Below are 17,524 nucleotides of genomic sequence, written 5' to 3' on the forward strand. Positions count from 1 at the left end.
CAGACTTAATTTACCATACCAAAGCTTGTGTGTTAGTGTCTACGCACACTGCTCTCGAATCACACCCAAGTACAGTTTCTTTTTTACGTAGCCTACAGCTGACACCGACCTATCGAGCCAACTGCCTGAATAATTCACAGCGTCCAAAAACTAAACTACAGCTAGGCTACAATACAGTAACATATGTTACGTTCAAGAATTGGGAATTCAGTTCCAGTTTTGAAGGTACTGGTTTTTCTGTGTATCAGTCTTACTGAACAGAGATCCTGTTTGCTAAACAGTGCAGATTCCACTGTAAGACTGAAGTTAAGCAATCCAATTGAAAATCTCTTTGGAAAAAAGCCGAATGGACTGTAGCTGTAAAATTGTATTGCCTGTGGTTCAATACAAAGCGAATAAGCATCTGCTCAAAGAGCATCTTCTCAAAACCTCACAGACCTCGCAGCAGGATCGTGAGAGCATTTAGGAAATGTCTTTAGAGAAGTTGAAATAACCTGAGTGAATTCAATTAACATTCCTGGAAATTAAATGCAAATTGCTTCAATAAAATTAACAATCTTGAGATTTTGCAAGCTGGCAGAAAGACATTGAGGTTAATGTACACTGTTTAGAGGCACAAAACACTGCTGATCGTGTATAAGTTGTCTTACAGAGAGCATTACATTTAGCATTAGTCTGAAACTTGGAAAAATTGTAATAAGAGGAGATCAGTAATCACAGTTTTGGTTTATTGAAAATGCAAAATGATTTTGCTTAGATTCACTGTCATGGAAAATGTACTTAATCAACAAGAAAATACATCTTGATAAAGGTTTTACATTTCTATTTTTGTTTTTATCTCTTATAATATTGTTATAATGTACAGTATCAAAGATTTCAAGAAGACGCTTGAAAGATGACATAAACACATCTTATCTGTTGAGAGCTAATACTTGCTGCTGTCCTTGATATGAATGTTGCCATGTAAATACATTCTCAGAAAGGTCACTGGAAGAGGAAGTTCCTGTCAGCTTGAATGCAAGTAACATTTTGCTGTGTAATAATCATCAAACTATCATTAAGGTGGACTTATATCTCAGCAGCCAAAGTAAATAGTTTTCAGAGAATATATATGGTACATTATAGATTCTCAATTTTGCTCAATGGAAACATGATCAATTAATTATTTGTGAACAATTTTATGTGAAAGCATGGTAGATCAGTCCACTGAAACTGAATGGTGTATTGTTGACTGTGAATGTTGCAATGTATGTATATGATGACAGTTATTGGATGATATCAGATAGTACTGTATATGTTATGTTTTAAATCCATGTTGTAAATTTTGAATGATTTGTTCTCACTGTGTACCAGGTCCAAAATGAAATTGCTGCTAGAGAGCTAATACATAAATATTATATTGAATTGTAACTGAGGGGATTATTGTGATTTACCTGCTTGTTCATTTTCACCTGAACCAGTCCTCCTGAAAAAGTCACACTGCTTTTCTCAGATTCAGGTGCATATGCCATTCACAATACATATACTCTAAAAACAGCACTCTCAGCATGAACATCAGTGCACATTGATCATTGCTCAGGAAGAGTATTAACTGACTGTTAACTATTACTTTTACCCTATGTCTCCCTCTGCTGGATTGAGTATACCAATGCAAATGTAAACCAAGGAATCTAAACTGGCACCGCTCACAAACTTCAAACATGTCCATTTTCACACAGAAATCTATCAGATCAGTGTTGGTTCATTTTCCGCTGAGTAAAGCCAGCACTAGCAGGTGGGCAGTACAGGAAGCAAAACCATGCATGACACAGGAAAGCTGGGAATAACAATCATGCCATGAATTACAAGCTGAATAGAAATTTCCATTTACTTCGATAGTACAAATTGCGAAAATGCCTAAGAAATTTAACATGAGAGTTTGAAACTAAATGACACATCAGAATGGAAAAACAACAAAACAGACAATAGCTAAAAAAACATGGTGCATGCAGTCACACAGATTATCTCTCTTTCTTTACATAACGAGGACAGCAACCAATGGCAACGACAGCCTATTGGATACACCTGCCACAACAGCACCCACTGGATACTGGCACTCAGGGGACACAAATCAGTTATCATAGGGCACAAAAAGCCAAGGAGAGTGCAAGAGAGTACCTAATATAATTTTTAAAGTGTTTTTTTCCCCCACAGGTACAGTACAGTTACAGTATCGGATACAATTTAAATAAGAAATTAATGAATTAAAAGAGTACACTACTGCTTACATGTGTTCGTGGAAACTTCCTGAAATTTATTGTATCTCTTCTGAAGCTCAACATACGAGCATTAAACAAATCAGAGAGACAAAGAGTGGCAGGACAACAAGAGACCACTGCAGTTCCATGCACAAATACTTGTGTAAATAACAGACGGCACACAAACATCTCTCTGGGGAAACAAGGGTTTTCTCTTTGTTTATGTCATCACCAAGCACTTGAACAAACACACTGGACTAAGTACAGAGAATCTGCACATTTACAGAGGTAGGGGCTATCCAACCTGTAACTTTCCTGGGCCTTCGGTCCCCACTGAAGGCCAATATGTTGTGTCTGACTATCTGCCCTTGGGAATAACAGCTGAGACTGCATAAGCGCAGAGAGACTTCAACAACCCCCATTCATTACCCAGCTCAAACAATAAAAACTTCCAAACTCAAGCACTGAATCATTTTTTATGTCATTTAGGTATGTGATAAGAAGAAACCTTGCAAGCATTGTCAAAGCAAAACAAAATTATACATGACAATTACATCATAAAATACCACCAAAAATGTCCATGATGCATTTACTATTATTAGAGAAGAAAAATACACACTCCAAAAAGCTCTAGGCATAAGGTGCAAAAATCTTATAAGAGAATCTTACTGAAAAATCACAATATTACTTCTGCCCCAAAGATGAAGTGATATGTTTATGTTAACCATTTATATGAAACATTTGACCATTAATGTTTCAACCCCTTGTTCTGATTTCCCCATTCTAGAGTTACCTGTCTGGAAAGGCTTTTAGTCACCTGACCAAGATGACCCCCAATAGCTAAACTTCTTCAGACATGTGCCTCACAGAATTGATATTAGATCTATATTGGTAGAATATATGATATGTGATAATACAGAATATATGTGGAGTCTGACCCCCGGGTTTTCGGCAAGGTTATACATTCTCCAACAATTTATACGTGTTTTTTACACAAATTATTTTATAATAGAGGCATGCACACATCCAAAATTTAGGTAAAAAAAGAATAATACAAAATAAGCAATCCCAGCACACAATCCCAAGTGATATGCTTAGGTAAATATGTGAGCAGTGACAATGTTTCGACTAAATTGGTCTTCGTCAGGTAAGGGTTGTCACATGAGCACATCTGTATAAACAGACAATAGTGACACCTCAGCAACACCTCCTTAATCAATTCAGGATTATGTAACAGTACTTGTAGGACAGCAGTCACAGGATGTCAGTAATCCTAAGTTACACACTGGTAATTAAATACTTGGAATTTACAAATGATACAAAAAGTTAAAAATTGTAAATTTAAGTAACAATACATTTTTGTTGTATGTAGGAAGTTCTACACTTGTCAAATGCTTTCTTACATTCAAATATACCTGTTACATTATAGCTCAAGATAATTGTGGAGGGGTGGTGTGGTTAGGGCGCCATCTGCAGGCAGAGATGAAGTGGGCATAGCTGGACTGTAACCACAGCTATTGGCAATTTCAGTAATTGCTAACTCTTTATGTGCTTCTGTTGGCAGCGAGACCAGGGGCTGGAATGAGGTGCACGTGGGAACTATATATGATGTTCCCTTCTCCTATTGGGTATAAAGCCCATGTGTGTCTGAACCAGAGAACTGTGTGGTTTGTGGGGAGAGGAACAACAGAACCTGTTACAATAATTTAATAGGTGTACATACACTTGTCATAGCTCATGGAGTATCATAAATAAAGTAAAAAAGAATACCAATAATATTAAATGCTTAGACTAAGACCATCCAAGTGGCCTTAGTCTACATCCAAGGCATTGTCACTGATAAGCCTAAATATCACTTAGGATCATAAAAGAACACGATTTACACTCATACACACAGACAGAAGCTTCAACACAAGACACACAAAGACAGACTGGTGAGGAACACTATGGATATTGTTATCATGATGATAGAAACTACCAAGAGGTGGGACCAGCTTGTGGTCCAAATGGAAACCCCTTACATTACTTATTGCTTTGAATAGTTCTGAGTCTGATGCTCACAGATGTTGCCTGGTAGTGTTGTAAGAGACTTTGTGCTGTGCTGATGCACCAAGAAATACTCAGCATGAGAACCAAAGAAGCCAGGTCATTTTAGTTGCGATATCAGAGATTACTGGCAAGCTAGGTTTTCTATGGTAATGTTAGTTCAACTTGTCAGGAAACAGTAGGAGGGGACAAGCCAGATGAACCATCGCATTAAGGGAAACTGCAGAAATCTTCATGCAAATTCAATTGCAAGTGCATCTCTGGTCACACCATCCACAAAAACTCCCTTTCTCTAAACTTATACCTGTTTTGCGAAGACACACACGCACATGCACACACGCACGCACAGACACACACACACACACACACACACACACTCATTCAAACCATAATAAATCCTTCAGACACATATTCATGCTCTCGATGAGGAAAACTGAAGAATTAAAACAATCCAATTTAAATCTTTAATATGTATAAATATGTACATGTTCCCGACAAAGCTACAACAGGGCACAAAATAAAAATAAACTACTTCTATGCAACAATTTTCAATGATGGTAACACTATCGGTTGTAAATACACAAATGTGTGAACTTTCAAGAGGATATTTGAGGTTGTGCCAAAATGGTGCAGATCTTCTCCTGTATGTGCGTGCATGTGAGGTAATCACCATATCTGTTTTCGCAGTTCACTTTAAATGTCCTCTCCTAATTTCGAATGAACCTAATCAGTGGTGCAGCCCACGCTTCTCAGGAACTGTAAGCGTGTAAGAGAAAGACTATTGTGTTGGACACTGAAAAATGACTGGGTGTGTCCTTGTACGTGTTTGTGTATGAGTGTGTGTGTACGTGTTTGTGTATGAGTGTGTGTGTACGTGTTTGTGTATGAGTGTGTGTGTATGAGTGTGTGTGTGGTTGTGTGTGTATGAGTGTGTGTGTACGTGTTTGTGTATGAGTGTGTGTGTGCGTGTGTGTGTGTGGTTGTGTGTGTATGAGTGTGTGTGTACGTGTTTGTGTATGAGTGTGTGTGTGCGTGTGTGTGTATGAGTGTGTGTGTACGTGTTTGTGTATGAGTGTGTGTGTGCGTGCGTGTGTATGAGTGTGTGTGTACGTGTTTGTGTATGAGTGTGTGTGTGCGTGTGTGTGTATGAGTGTGTGTGTACGTGTTTGTGTATGAGTGTGTGTGTGCGTGTGTGTGTGGTTGTGTGTGTATGAGTGTGTGTGTACGTGTTTGTGTGGTTGTGTGTGTATGAGTGTGTGTGTGCGTGTGTGTGTGGTTGTGTGTGTATGAGTGTGTGTGTGCGTGTGTGTGTGCAGAGTGAAGATGCTGCTCTGTGAAGGAGCTCTGCTGCCCCTGAGCTGACAGGAAGTGACACATAGAGACATGCTGCCCTTGTATGCTGTCCTGTCTCCACACATCTGTGACTTTGCACAAGGGGAATTTCAGTGAGCTGACTTTTTGGGTGACTTATTGTTTTAAACAGCATTAAAATTAGCATTATGAGCTCATTTTAATGAACCCGTATCACCCTGTTTCTCGTCATAAACGCATTCACATGCACATCCCTGCTGTTTTTCAAAGTTTTTCTCTCCCATTTTATTTATGAAGCATTTTATGAATGCAGTTTATCATCTCCACCGTTTTCCTCCTTTTCTCTGTGGCAGTTCTGTTCCCCCACTGCTCCATTGCCCTCTCTGTGGGCTCACTTGCCAGTGGCTGGGACCGGGTAGCTCAGTCCCTTCCCCTCCTCCTCCTGTACGCACACTGTCTCTGGGAGCTCCGAGGGGCCCTGCTCCTGGTGAGGGGTGCCGAGGTGGGCCGGCGCCTCCCCCGGGGGCTTCTCCTCCTCTCTCTGCTCTGCTGTGTTTGCACCAAGAACCACCATCCCGGGAGAGTAGATGTATATAGATCCTGAGGGAGAACGCGACAACCATAAAAAACCATTTACCAACATTTACACATGTATTTGCTTAGCAGCAGTTACCTAATGCAACATACACATTTTAAATGTTTTAGACAACATTCATTTCTACCACAAGGAGGTAGGAGGTTCAAAGCAGTCCAGGGTAAGTACTCGGCTCAATGGTACGACAGCAGTTTCCCACATGGGATTTGAACAACATCTGAGTTACAACATAAGCCAGGCTGTTTAACTGCTACACAACACTGGTGCTGCACACATACAAAACATTTAAAAAGAAGAAAAACAAGATCCATAGGTGGTAAAAACAAGAAAAAATATTAAAACAAATTAAACAGAATGCGAACACAGTCAAATTAATATGGATTAATACAGTTTCCAAGTACAGATCACTATGTATTGTGCCTGTGAAACTGTGAAACAAAACATAATAAAAAAAAAAAATTATGGCAAAAAATAGGTATCTTGGAAGAAGAGAAAATGTATTTTGGTATACTAGAAGAAAGATATGTAGAGCAGTATATACTATTTTATATAATTAATAAATATTGATGACCTGTCAAACTGTGGGATTTGTACTGTATGTCTCTCTGTCATATTCAGTCCGATTAATGACAACAGCAAGAGACTGAAATCTCAGATTCTATAGGACAGCCAGATGGCCAACTCAATATTCTCATCACACATTAAGTTAGGTTTTATACTGCAGAAGCTGAAATGCTGCAGTTTGGTGCTCATGGATATTCATGAAGGGGCATGATAAAGAAAAAAACTGGTGGCAAAAGGTGCACAGTTCTTTACATGCTTCTCTATTCATTGAGCCTATTACAGTAAGAGAAATCAACGGAACCAAAAGTAAGGAAGCAGAGAGGATGGATGGAATCTGACCAACTGGTTACCATAGACACTCTGTTGAAACATCCAGCAGACTCAAATTATATGTCCTGAACTTCCTTTCCCCTCCCATGCACATCTGATCTTTTGTCCTGAAAAGGACAGAGCTACTGGGCCTCAGAGATGATGGAAACCACAGCTAAAGGGAACCTGGTCCACCAAGATAATGTAACCCAGCCACACAGATGAAGGGTCATAGAAATCATAGAAAAACAGAGTGAAGGCCACCTCATTGTTACATTACATTACATTACATTACAGGCATTTGGCAGACGCTCTAACTCTATTCCTACAAACCAGTGAGTTACAGCCTGGAGTGATGAGTCTTGCTGGGCGGGGTAGTTCAGGGTAACTGTTTGTACAGGGTTATACACTGGAAATATCAGCACAGCTGTGGCCTGTCAATGTGTGTAGTATGAGCAATGGGGGCCCACACTCACCCACAGTGTTGCTGACACTGTCTCCACTGCCGCTGTGATCCATTGCGACCTGCTGTTTGGGTGGGCCCACCGGCTGTGCCCGCCCCGTCTCACTACCCAGAAGCCCTTGGGACATATCGGAAAAATACCCTCCCTCTGTGTCTTCCTTCCTCCCTTGCTCCTGCAACTGGACACAGTACGATTACTCTGTCACGTTCTAAAAGATGGTAAAAAATGAATGGGCAGCAGTTTAAGCCATTCCAGGTCTTACCATAAGTAAGTTACCTCACTGTCAAAATGCAATTCCTAGTGCACAACCCATCATATAATAAGACCTTGACTGGCCCAAACTGCTGCACATCATTTACCATTATTTTCATCTCAGCAATTTAATGTGAGCTTAATTTGTAGAGTATTTTCATTCGGTATGCATGCTACACCATGATGTTCCTCTAGCTTAATTTCTGTATCTCTTGTAATGATTCTTTTTGGTTTCTCAGTAGAATCTCTGGCACTAGATCTTGTATTCGTTAACCAAGGGTTTGTGATGTGTGTCCTTGATTTTCTTTTGTTTGTAGTGTGTTTATTTTTCGCATGAGTGTGCACCTCTGTGATGTTTTGAAAAATGGTTTGCTGGTTTCATCTGAAAGAAATTGCATCCTGATTATCTACCTACTTCTAGAAATAATGCTTTTATTACCAGTTAGTACTGATATAGTGTTTTTTTTTAAATTTTAACATGTGATTTGGTGAAAGGTGAAGCAAAAGTATCACTTATTTTCCACAATAGGAAAGTACTCACATGTTTCAGAAATGGCCAACCTGAAAAAAAGATCACATTTTTTTTAAAGCTCCATGATGCTACACCACTAACACAGCTAGGTCATTTTCACATTTTCACATTTTCACATTTTCACATTTTACAATAACTGGAAACCAGATTTGTTTAAAGCCCTGTCAATTTTATTTTGAGAAAAATGAAACGTATAACAGAGGAAACACCTGCAGACATTCCTCTCATTTTTAGTGACAAATAATATTTTCCTGGTTGAAAACTACTTGAGTCTTCAAAAAACTTTTCCAAGCCAATAATTCAGTCTGTAGTTCAGTGACTGTATGTAAGTGCAGCATGATCAAGTGTGTTACAGTCCACAGTACAGTGCTCAGTGTGCCTGCAACTAAGATTCAGTGCATCAGAGTCAGTGGTTCAGTGCATCAAGATGTCAGTGCTTCAGTGTATCAGTGCAAAAGTGTCAGTGCACCAGTGCGTTACTGCGCCTGCCTCACCTTTCCTCTTCAGCACATGCTTTTTGTGCCACACGCAGCACACCAGAAGCATGGCAGCTGCCAACAAAACAGCCACCAGGACCACTGAAGAGGAGGCTATGCCCGGGGAGAGAGGTGATTAGTGGGATCAGTGATTATAAAATAAATACAAAAATACATTAAACAAATCACTCCCATGAATCCAATAAATAATTTATTTACGTATATATTGATTCATTTATTTGAGTATATTGCTCAGTACTTATTAATTTTACTATTATTAAGTTATAAGGTTTAGTTTGTAATTGTATTGTCCATACTACTGTAGTATCACCTTGGTAACATTTGAATATAATAATAATAATAATAATAATAATAATAATAATAATAATAATAATAATAATTGAATTGAATTTGAATTGAAATCAAAGCTCTGTTGAATTATAAAGCTTTTATAAACAGCAGTGCATGTGCCAAAGAGGTTCAGTTTGCATTTGTATTTGGCAGGGAATAATGTATAGTTGTCCTCTCTGAGAAAAACTCCTTCAAAGACAATTCACATCTGTGACACAAGATTACAATGTATTTTCCACCGGTGGTCTTGTGTTTTAGAGGGTTGAAGGTGGGTGTATGATACATTTCATAAAAAAAAAAAATTATGGGAAGAGAAGCTCAGAAATCATCTAGTGTTGAACTTTGGCAAAGTGAAAATGAGGAACAACTGTGAAGTTAGGATTTAAGAAGCTGGTCTAATATGTGCCAAAGGGTGCTGATCAGCATTCAACTACCTTGAATTTAGTGTTTCATTTAAATGAAGTAGGAAGCTACTGTTTTCTCATTTCACACTAGGAAGGCCAATCTGTGACAAATTCAACATTCAGAAATTGAACTGGATTAAAATAATCTTTTACATTTAACTTTTAAATAGCAGGATACTTTTTCATGTGCACAGTTTGGTTTGCAGGGCAAGCAAAATACTTCCAGAGAAAAGAGTAGTATATTCATAAACTTGTGAGTCATACTTGAGAGGAATTGTTTACAAAATGGCTAGTTTCATTTCAGTCAATCAAAACAGAGAAAGAGAACAAGAAAGAAAGAGAGAGAGGGGCAATGGAAAAGGAGTGGGATAGAAGGATAGGGAGCAGAGTGAAAGAGAGAAGGCTACAGTTATGAAACTTATTTTTGAATATCTCTTACACTCTTCAAATCTTTCATTGACGGAGCTGGGGGCAGCAGTTGTGCGGGGCATGGTTAGGCTGGTGTTCTGGGGTTTGTCGGTGGTGACAGGGAGAGGAATGGTTTGCTCAGAGGTAGAGAACTGTGTGGTTTCAGCATTGCCAACGGCGGGATTAATGTGAGGGCTGGGGTACAGGATGGGATCGGCACACAGCTGGTCCTGCGTGGGTGTACCACTTACTTTCACAGCCAGTCCGCGACCAGCGCAACTGAAAGAAACATAGACAAGCACGTACACATTAAAATGCATTTGCATACACACAAACACAATTTAATCCAACCCTCATGACAGACAGCATTTATAATGTTCAGCTCATGATGGCCCTCGCTTCAGCAGTGGAGGGCGGTAAGAAATAACATTCTTGGTTTTTCACTCTGAATGTTGCTGTCCTGTAGTGCATTTCCCGGACGTAGTCTTGTTCAAGCACTGTACTTATCATCCTTATTTACAATTACATGTAATTGCATTCTATTGTGTAAAGCTGCTACAGTAAAGCATGTGCAATGCTGCTACAGTAAAGCATGCCACTCATATAGTTTAACATTAACATTTATATTTACATTGAGTAACTTTACCTGTGAACTGTTGCTGCACTGACCCTCTCTATGCACTGTCGATTGAGTGTAAGATTTACAATTAAATAACTATGTTAAAATTATTCTGTATTATAACAACTATATTGTAACACTTTAACATACCATTCTCTGTGCAATGTTGCTGCAAAGTAGCATACTCACTCAGTGTATGGCCGACAGGACTCTTCCATAGATATTTCGCTGGAGAAGGTTTGAGCAGGGCAGGGCTTACACCTCCTGCAGCTGAACTGTGCCTTGCTCTCGCAGAAGAAGCCCCTGTCACAATGGCAGACTCGATTCTGGGTGGGGCCACAGGGAATTATCTCCTTAAGATAACCTGTTGGTGTACACAGATATACCAAGAGGGCACACGTGTTCAAGTGTTTCAAGCACTGAAGGACCAATCTCAACTGCTGAAGGACAGACAGAGATTCACTTGCAGTATTCAATGAAACGGCTACAAACTTGTTGTAGGAAATGTTGGTACAGGTTTATGGGGCACTGGGACTCCTTTTAGGAATATAACATGAAATATATAGGGGCTCTGGAATAGTTTCATAGAAGGGCAATGAAATTGGTTCCTGGTATGAAAGATAAAAGTTACAAGGAAAGACTTAAGATGCTTAATCTCTTAAAGCTTAGTAAAATGAGACTTAGGGACAATTTGATTGGGGCTATTAAATTCATAAAAAGGATTAACAAAGTGAACTGCAAGAGATTCTTCAGGTTGAGTTCTGTTGGTAGAACAAGGAGGCATAAATGGAAAAAGATTAATTCTCCACAGACATTAGGAAGCATTTTTTCACACAGAGGGCAGTCACTGTGTGGAATTGCTAGCCAGGTCATGTAGTAGATGCAGAAACTGAGGGTTTTGACGACCAGACTTGATGTGGTGCAAGACATCCAGTTCGTAGGTAAACCAAGCACTAGGTACACTTTAGAGGCAGGAAAATTGTGAGCATTGTTGAGCTAAATGGCCGGTTCTCGTCATTATGTTATGTAATATTACAGCGTGTTATGTTATGTTATGAGATATAGCAGTCTGACACAGAAAACAATGTAAAACATATTGATGAGCAGTGGTATTTGTCTGTGAGTGGCCAGCTGCATTAGCACTCAGTAGCAGGGTGGGGTTCGTTAGCCGCAGCAGTTCTGGTTACCTGAACATTTTTCTGTGCAGCGCGCACACAAAGTAAGCCCGCTCTTCACCACCCAGTAGTGGTCCTGAAGACAGCGGACACAAACACAGTTTTTCAGGCCAAAACCTGCAGAGACAGACGTGGAGTAAGGACCTTGCCGCTCATCTCAAGATAAAAAAAGCCCTTTACAATGGAAATAGCTTCAGCGCATAACTTCTGGACTTCTTGCCCTAGGCCACCTTCCCATTACTGTGCAGTGACTGTGTTCTCATCTTGCTTAATGTTCATGGCCTCGCTGTTCCCTTTCAAGCTTGCCTGTGCCATGTTACAGTATTTACCAGAAGCTTCTCCAGACGGAGACAATCATACAATGAGTAACAAATAGTCGGCTCACAAAATCTGCCCCTGAGTGCCATGCCAGTTGGTCCTCAACAGATTTAGCCGGAGGCCTTCTCCCACATTTCCACATGCAGTATTCTGATAGGTCATCAGTATGGCCACCAGTTTGTCTCAGCTCGTTTTCTCACATTGTACTAGAGCCGGAGGTCATGATAGCCTTTTTCAAGCCCCTTCTCAAACCATTATCCCATTTTCACCACTTCAATAATCTAGTTTGATAAAGTAATTGCCACTAATTAAGCACAAATGATGATGGACAGCAGAGGTTACTAATGTCTGTCACTTGTTAAATCCAATTTGATTGCTACAGTGGAAATGCTGCAATATTTTTAAATGTTGTACAGGGACATGATAGATTTTGTTAGAAGCAGTGGGAAATGCCCACATTAAAAATGAGAGCAGTTATATAACATTTACCTTGTACAAAAAATTTAAATAAAAAAATTAATTCATGATTTGTCTAATTAACTAATCGTGGTCTTCAGTCAAGACTAAGTAGAATCAGGTGTCTTTGTGCTTAATTATTTTCATACATTCGTCTTAATTAGAAATTCAACTGCACAATTACTTGACTATGCCATTGGAGTGCCTATGGGGACCCCTGGAGGATGGGATGCCAAATGCAGGCCCCCAGAAATTCTGCAGCAGTCTGAACAAACCAGTGGGCACAGAGCGTGTGCTGGTTATTTGGTCGCCCCTGTCGCTCAATCCTCATTTTCCATTACCTTAAATCGTATTTGGATTACATTTGTTTATGATTGTATCCAAAGCAACCGCCTGCCCAATATTGCAATAAAGCCTGATTTTCATCTGGTTTGGAGCCATGCCTTTTCTTTCCCTTGAGTGGGGAGAGACCGGTGTCGTGTGTTAGCGCTCCGCATTCTTAAAAGGCTTCATTCACTTGTGCTTCCTGACTGTAACTGCTGTGTAGTGCATTGGCCAACAGGCAGACGACTCTGGTGTGAAAAGGGAAACCCCTCTCTGCCGTTCTCTGACTGAGAGGTGACAGGCCACCAGTAAAAAAAACCCATCTGTGTCTATAAGCTGGAGTTTCCTGCCTGTAAACCACTTCCTGTTGTCCTGGTTTTATGATCTATTGCAGAGTATTGTCTTTGTTCTTTTTTTACCCTTTCACTGAAACAAAGCTGAACCTCCCTCTGAGCCAGCTATATAGTTGAAGACATACTTCACAGACTTTGATTTTTCACACGAGAGTCATCTTTTGTTTACTACTCCTGCATATTCCCATCCTCTTGTGGCCCTGTTTGGCAGTGGTGCTCAATCCAAGTTCCGGAGAGCCACAGGGTTTGTTGGTTTTGTTTCCTCCTGAAAATAAACTGACAAGTCGGACCCCTTGAAAGCAAGTAAGGACAGTCTCTATTCACCTGCTTTAATTGATCAATTAATTTCTGACCAACAAGGACAACCCACAGACCCTTTGGCTTTCCAAAGCCAGGGTTGAGAACCACTGCTATATGACATTAAACTGCAAAGGACAAAGTAAAGCTGGAGGAAGAGAAACAGGTGCAGTGTTTCACCTTGGCCACATGATGGAGGACTGGGGCAGCTGCTTAATGAGGCCGAACACACCTGAGTGAGAGAAAAAGAAGGGGAGAGCACAAGAGATGAGACAGGGGGAAACAAACAGGCAGTTATCCAATGGTCTGCATCTTCCCTGCCGAATTATAATATTAATACCTACAGTAATGAGTGGCAGAAGGACGGAGGCTAAGGAGGTCATCACAGTATTTACTAATACATTACTGATACCTCGCAGCTTGCTTTCTCTCTCTTCCAGTGTTTCGGCACTGTGTGCAACCTTCACAGAGTGGATTACTCTGCAAGCAGATAAGCTATCCTGTAAGCATGCCGATCGTTGATCCATTGTTGGAAATTGGTGGATGTGATTGGTGAGTAGGTCTGCACATTTAAACCAGATCAAAACTGGAATAATTTTGTAGCAAACCACATCAACAACACCACAACGTTTTTCCCTTTTTTAAAATAAATTTGGTTTGGTACCATTTACAAGAAGTGATTGGTCAAACTGAAAAGCCACCAAAGCCACATTAGACAGAAGACATCACTCCTGTCTTTGACCCCAGCCTACACATCCAGATATTTATCGCAACACTGGACCAATGGAAAGTTCCAGTAAACTCAAAAATATCTATCATACAAAGGGCACTTTACACAGAAATTATTACATATCTATGTAATAAAGCTAAAATTTCATAAAGTGGTAAAAAAAAATGTGTGAAAGATAATAAAAGGCAAAAGAAAACATTCACACAAACCCATTTTGGCTGGCTGGTACAGGTTATTTGGAAAAACACCGATTACAAAATACATGCACAATAAACAGAAAAATGACAGGAATACCAAAGGCATTTTGTATCTGTGTGTCAAAGAACAACAGATACTGGTGGATAATGACAAAGATTCTATGACAACGTGTTTGACAGGAGAGGGAGTGCAAATGGTAAATGGTAAATGGACTGCATTTATATAGCGCTTTTATCCAAAGCGCTTTACAATTGATGCCTCTCATTCGCCAGAGCAGTTAGGGGTTAGGGGTTAGGTGTCTTGCTCAAGGACACTTCGACACGCCCAGAGCGGGGTTTGAACCGGCAACCCTCCGGCTGCCAGACAATCGGTCTTACCTCCTGAGCTATGTCGCCCCTGCTACATACTGCAACTGTTACATACTGTATTTATGAAAATCACAGAATCTTAATTTCCACACTTGTGAGACGTTCAGTTAGTTATTAGTCCTGGCTTGAGTGGGCGGCAGTTTCAGAACTACACTGCCTGACAGAGTGAGGTTTCTGTGCCTTAGGCCCAGTAAAATGTCATTTAAAATCCAAACGGTGTTCTGCTGGAAAACATCTAAATCGAAACTGCGACAGACACAAGAAACTGGACTCCGTGGTACAGATATGCGTATGGCTGGGTTTCAGTACAGTCCCAGGACCAGAGGCAAAGAGATAAAATGTGTATAGAGATGACACAGCGCTCATTCTGAGTGAGTAACTGACAGGAAGTAGACTAACAGGGACTTCCACAAAAGGTGGTATAATTTAGTGTTAATGTTTCTGAGTGTGGCTTACCCGTAACCACTGCTCCTGTCCCAGACTGACCCAGTAGGCATCTAATGACCTTTAAACATTGGATTATGGTTTTTTTCATTGTATTTTTGTTGCAACAAAGGAAGAGTGGATGCCACAACTTATGAATTTGAAGGCTGCATAGACATTCATTAAAATATGATGTTGCAATGTGCCATAAGATAAATTTAAAAACGGCTGCAATCAGACAATGTCAAAAAGAGAACCAAGCCAAAAGTTTGTTGTAGATTGCCAAAACACTATTATATAAAAAAATCCCTTTTTAGCATGTATATGACAAAACCAATGACAGAAATCCAGGCAATCACAACGAACAAGCTTTCATTCTCAATATTCACATAGCACAATAACAAAAACTCCCATCTAGAAAAAATAGCAACAAAACATTTGTTTATAGCCCTCATATGCTTCAAAACTAAGGTTAAAGTATGACTATCGAATGTCATCCAAAACAGTCAATCCTTGCAATCCCACAGCGTTGCATTGCAACAAAAATGTGATAAACACTTTTTTTTATTATTCCTTTTTGCAACATCAAACCAACTTTAGTTGTTTGGTTGTATTTGCAACAATTATTAAACCCAAATACACAACCAAAAATACCCGAGGGGAAATCTTGTTATCAATTTGTGAAAATCTGTGGTATTCACTGGCAGGGAAAGTACACCTTGTTTTGGAAAACTACATTGCTGAAATCAAAATCTTTGATTAGTTTTGAGATCTGCCAGAAGAACCGATATAGATTGTATTTGTTTTTCAGTTTACAATAAAAAAAAACAGAGCACAAGACAGAGTATAACAGTTCAGATGTATGCAGTATTACATATACTGTATGCATGAGTTTTCACGCAGATTTGCATATGCATGCATGCAAGTGATGCTCTTTTCTGAATTACTGTGGCTTAAACTGTGCAGTTATAATGTAACACACATCAGAGGTAATGGAGCAACCCACTCCTGATTAATACTCCGTAATTCACCATTGATATTTCTCATACGCGTGATATTACTTTGTTACTGCACGTTAGTAATGGAGGGGGAGAACAAACATAAAACGAACCTCGCAACAAGAGGTTCGTTTCATTCCTACATTCTAGTAATTTCAGGTTTTCCGTAAAGCGAGCTTTTCAAGAATGAATGAAATATAACTAATATTAACATATTTATTCTGTTCAGAAGAGGACCAAATGGATTTTTTTTTGTTGTCCCAAAGAATAAAAGTTTGTGACGTCCTCTATTGACAGCAGATATCACCCAAAATCCAGTTGGACAGGCAGTAGTATTTCCGAAGGACAACAAATTATTTCCATACCTACATTCAAAGACACAAGCTGAAAAGTGAACTCCCACCATGACTCCCACGCGACACACAAACAATGATGCGTAGTCCCGGTGACAGACCCCAGTAACGTCAGCGCGCTTCCCAAGCCCTTCAACTCACTCACACGCACACAAAAACTTCTCCTTACTCACCGGAACGAAAAGACCAAGCAGAGTTAAAGAGGCGAGAATACAGCGATACCATTCCATTTTATAAGGAATGATGGGGATAGGTTAGTTATTTTTGAAGTAGTTTAAATTTAAAATACTGTAAACGTAAAACGCCATACGCATGTTTCAGAAAGATGTGCACATTGCCTAATTGACACATGTATAGTTCCAGGAATGCGATGAGCTCTTGTAGCTGTGGTTGTGTGAAATGCGTCCATGCGCTGAGTGGTGTTAAATAGTTCTGTGCGTAGGAGTTTCGATGTAACAGACAAAGGATATTTCGGCTGCACATACTACCTTGTAGACTAGCAAAACAAGTTACCATTGGGCGTGAAATTGAGAATAACCTATAATTACGAAATGTTAATATTTCCCAATGTTATATTCCCGCACATAGTTACCGTTTAGGAAGAAAAGACAAAACATTTCTAAACTCAAGTAACTCAACTATGCACTTGTTGTACGTCGCTCTGGATAAGAGCGTCTGCTAAATGCCTATAATGTAATGTAATGTAAAGTATGCCAAATGTAAGAAAGATAGGATAAAGATAGGTTGGTTTGATCACATATGCTGCTGATAACGTTTCCACAGCGTAGAATCGTAGGTTGTTGTGAATATAAACATCCCAACTGTGCTTGAGGTCCAAGTAGGATTTTAAGAAATGTTTGGCAGTTGTAATAACCATAATTAATCAGGACAGGTAATTATTTAACTTTGTTTTACACACAGACAAATAAAATTAGATTAAGAAGAAATGTTATTGATCTGGTG

At 39.6% G+C, this 17,524-nt stretch overlaps 1 protein-coding gene across 3 annotated transcripts; it reads right to left on the reverse strand.

Moving 5' to 3' along the window:
- Nucleotides 1–4,733: 4,733 nt before the first annotated feature.
- si:dkeyp-61b2.1 (tumor necrosis factor receptor superfamily member 3) lies at nt 4,734–16,965 on the reverse strand. 3 transcript variants are annotated; one of them, XM_064305979.1, is made up of 9 exons: nt 16,735–16,965; nt 13,672–13,723; nt 11,756–11,860; nt 10,758–10,932; nt 9,981–10,228; nt 8,805–8,900; nt 8,320–8,339; nt 7,539–7,698; nt 4,734–6,194 (listed from the first exon to the last, which is right to left on the reverse strand). In XM_064305979.1, the coding sequence occupies exons 1-9, from the start codon at nt 16,789–16,791 to the stop codon at nt 5,986–5,988; spliced, it is 1,122 nt and encodes a 373-aa protein (XP_064162049.1). In that variant the 5' UTR covers nt 16,792–16,965; the 3' UTR covers nt 4,734–5,985. The 3 variants fall into 3 exon arrangements, with proteins under 3 accessions (XP_064162049.1, XP_064162048.1, XP_064162050.1); XM_064305978.1 differs by having other exon boundaries at nt 7,539–7,704; XM_064305980.1 differs by lacking the exons at nt 13,672–13,723; nt 16,735–16,965 and adding an exon at nt 12,129–12,278 and having other exon boundaries at nt 7,539–7,704.
- Between the last annotated feature and the right edge of the window lie 559 nt (nt 16,966–17,524).

This window comes from Anguilla rostrata, chromosome 13 (assembly GCF_018555375.3).
Source record: "Anguilla rostrata isolate EN2019 chromosome 13, ASM1855537v3, whole genome shotgun sequence".
Taxonomy (NCBI): Eukaryota; Metazoa; Chordata; class Actinopteri; order Anguilliformes; family Anguillidae; genus Anguilla; species Anguilla rostrata.

Bases quoted from the DNA above. Each gene is read 5' to 3' on its own strand.
- si:dkeyp-61b2.1 (XM_064305978.1), bottom strand. From the start codon at position 16,791: ATGGAATGGTATCGCTGTATTCTCGCCTCTTTAACTCTGCTTGGTCTT. The intron at 11,861-13,671 runs GTGAAACACTGC...CTGTCTCTGCAG, and splicing joins TCCTCCATCATGTGGCCAAG to GTTTTGGCCTGAAAAACTGT. The intron at 8,340-8,804 runs GTGAGGCAGGCG...TCTTTTTTTCAG, and splicing joins GCATGTGCTGAAGAGGAAAG to GTTGGCCATTTCTGAAACAT.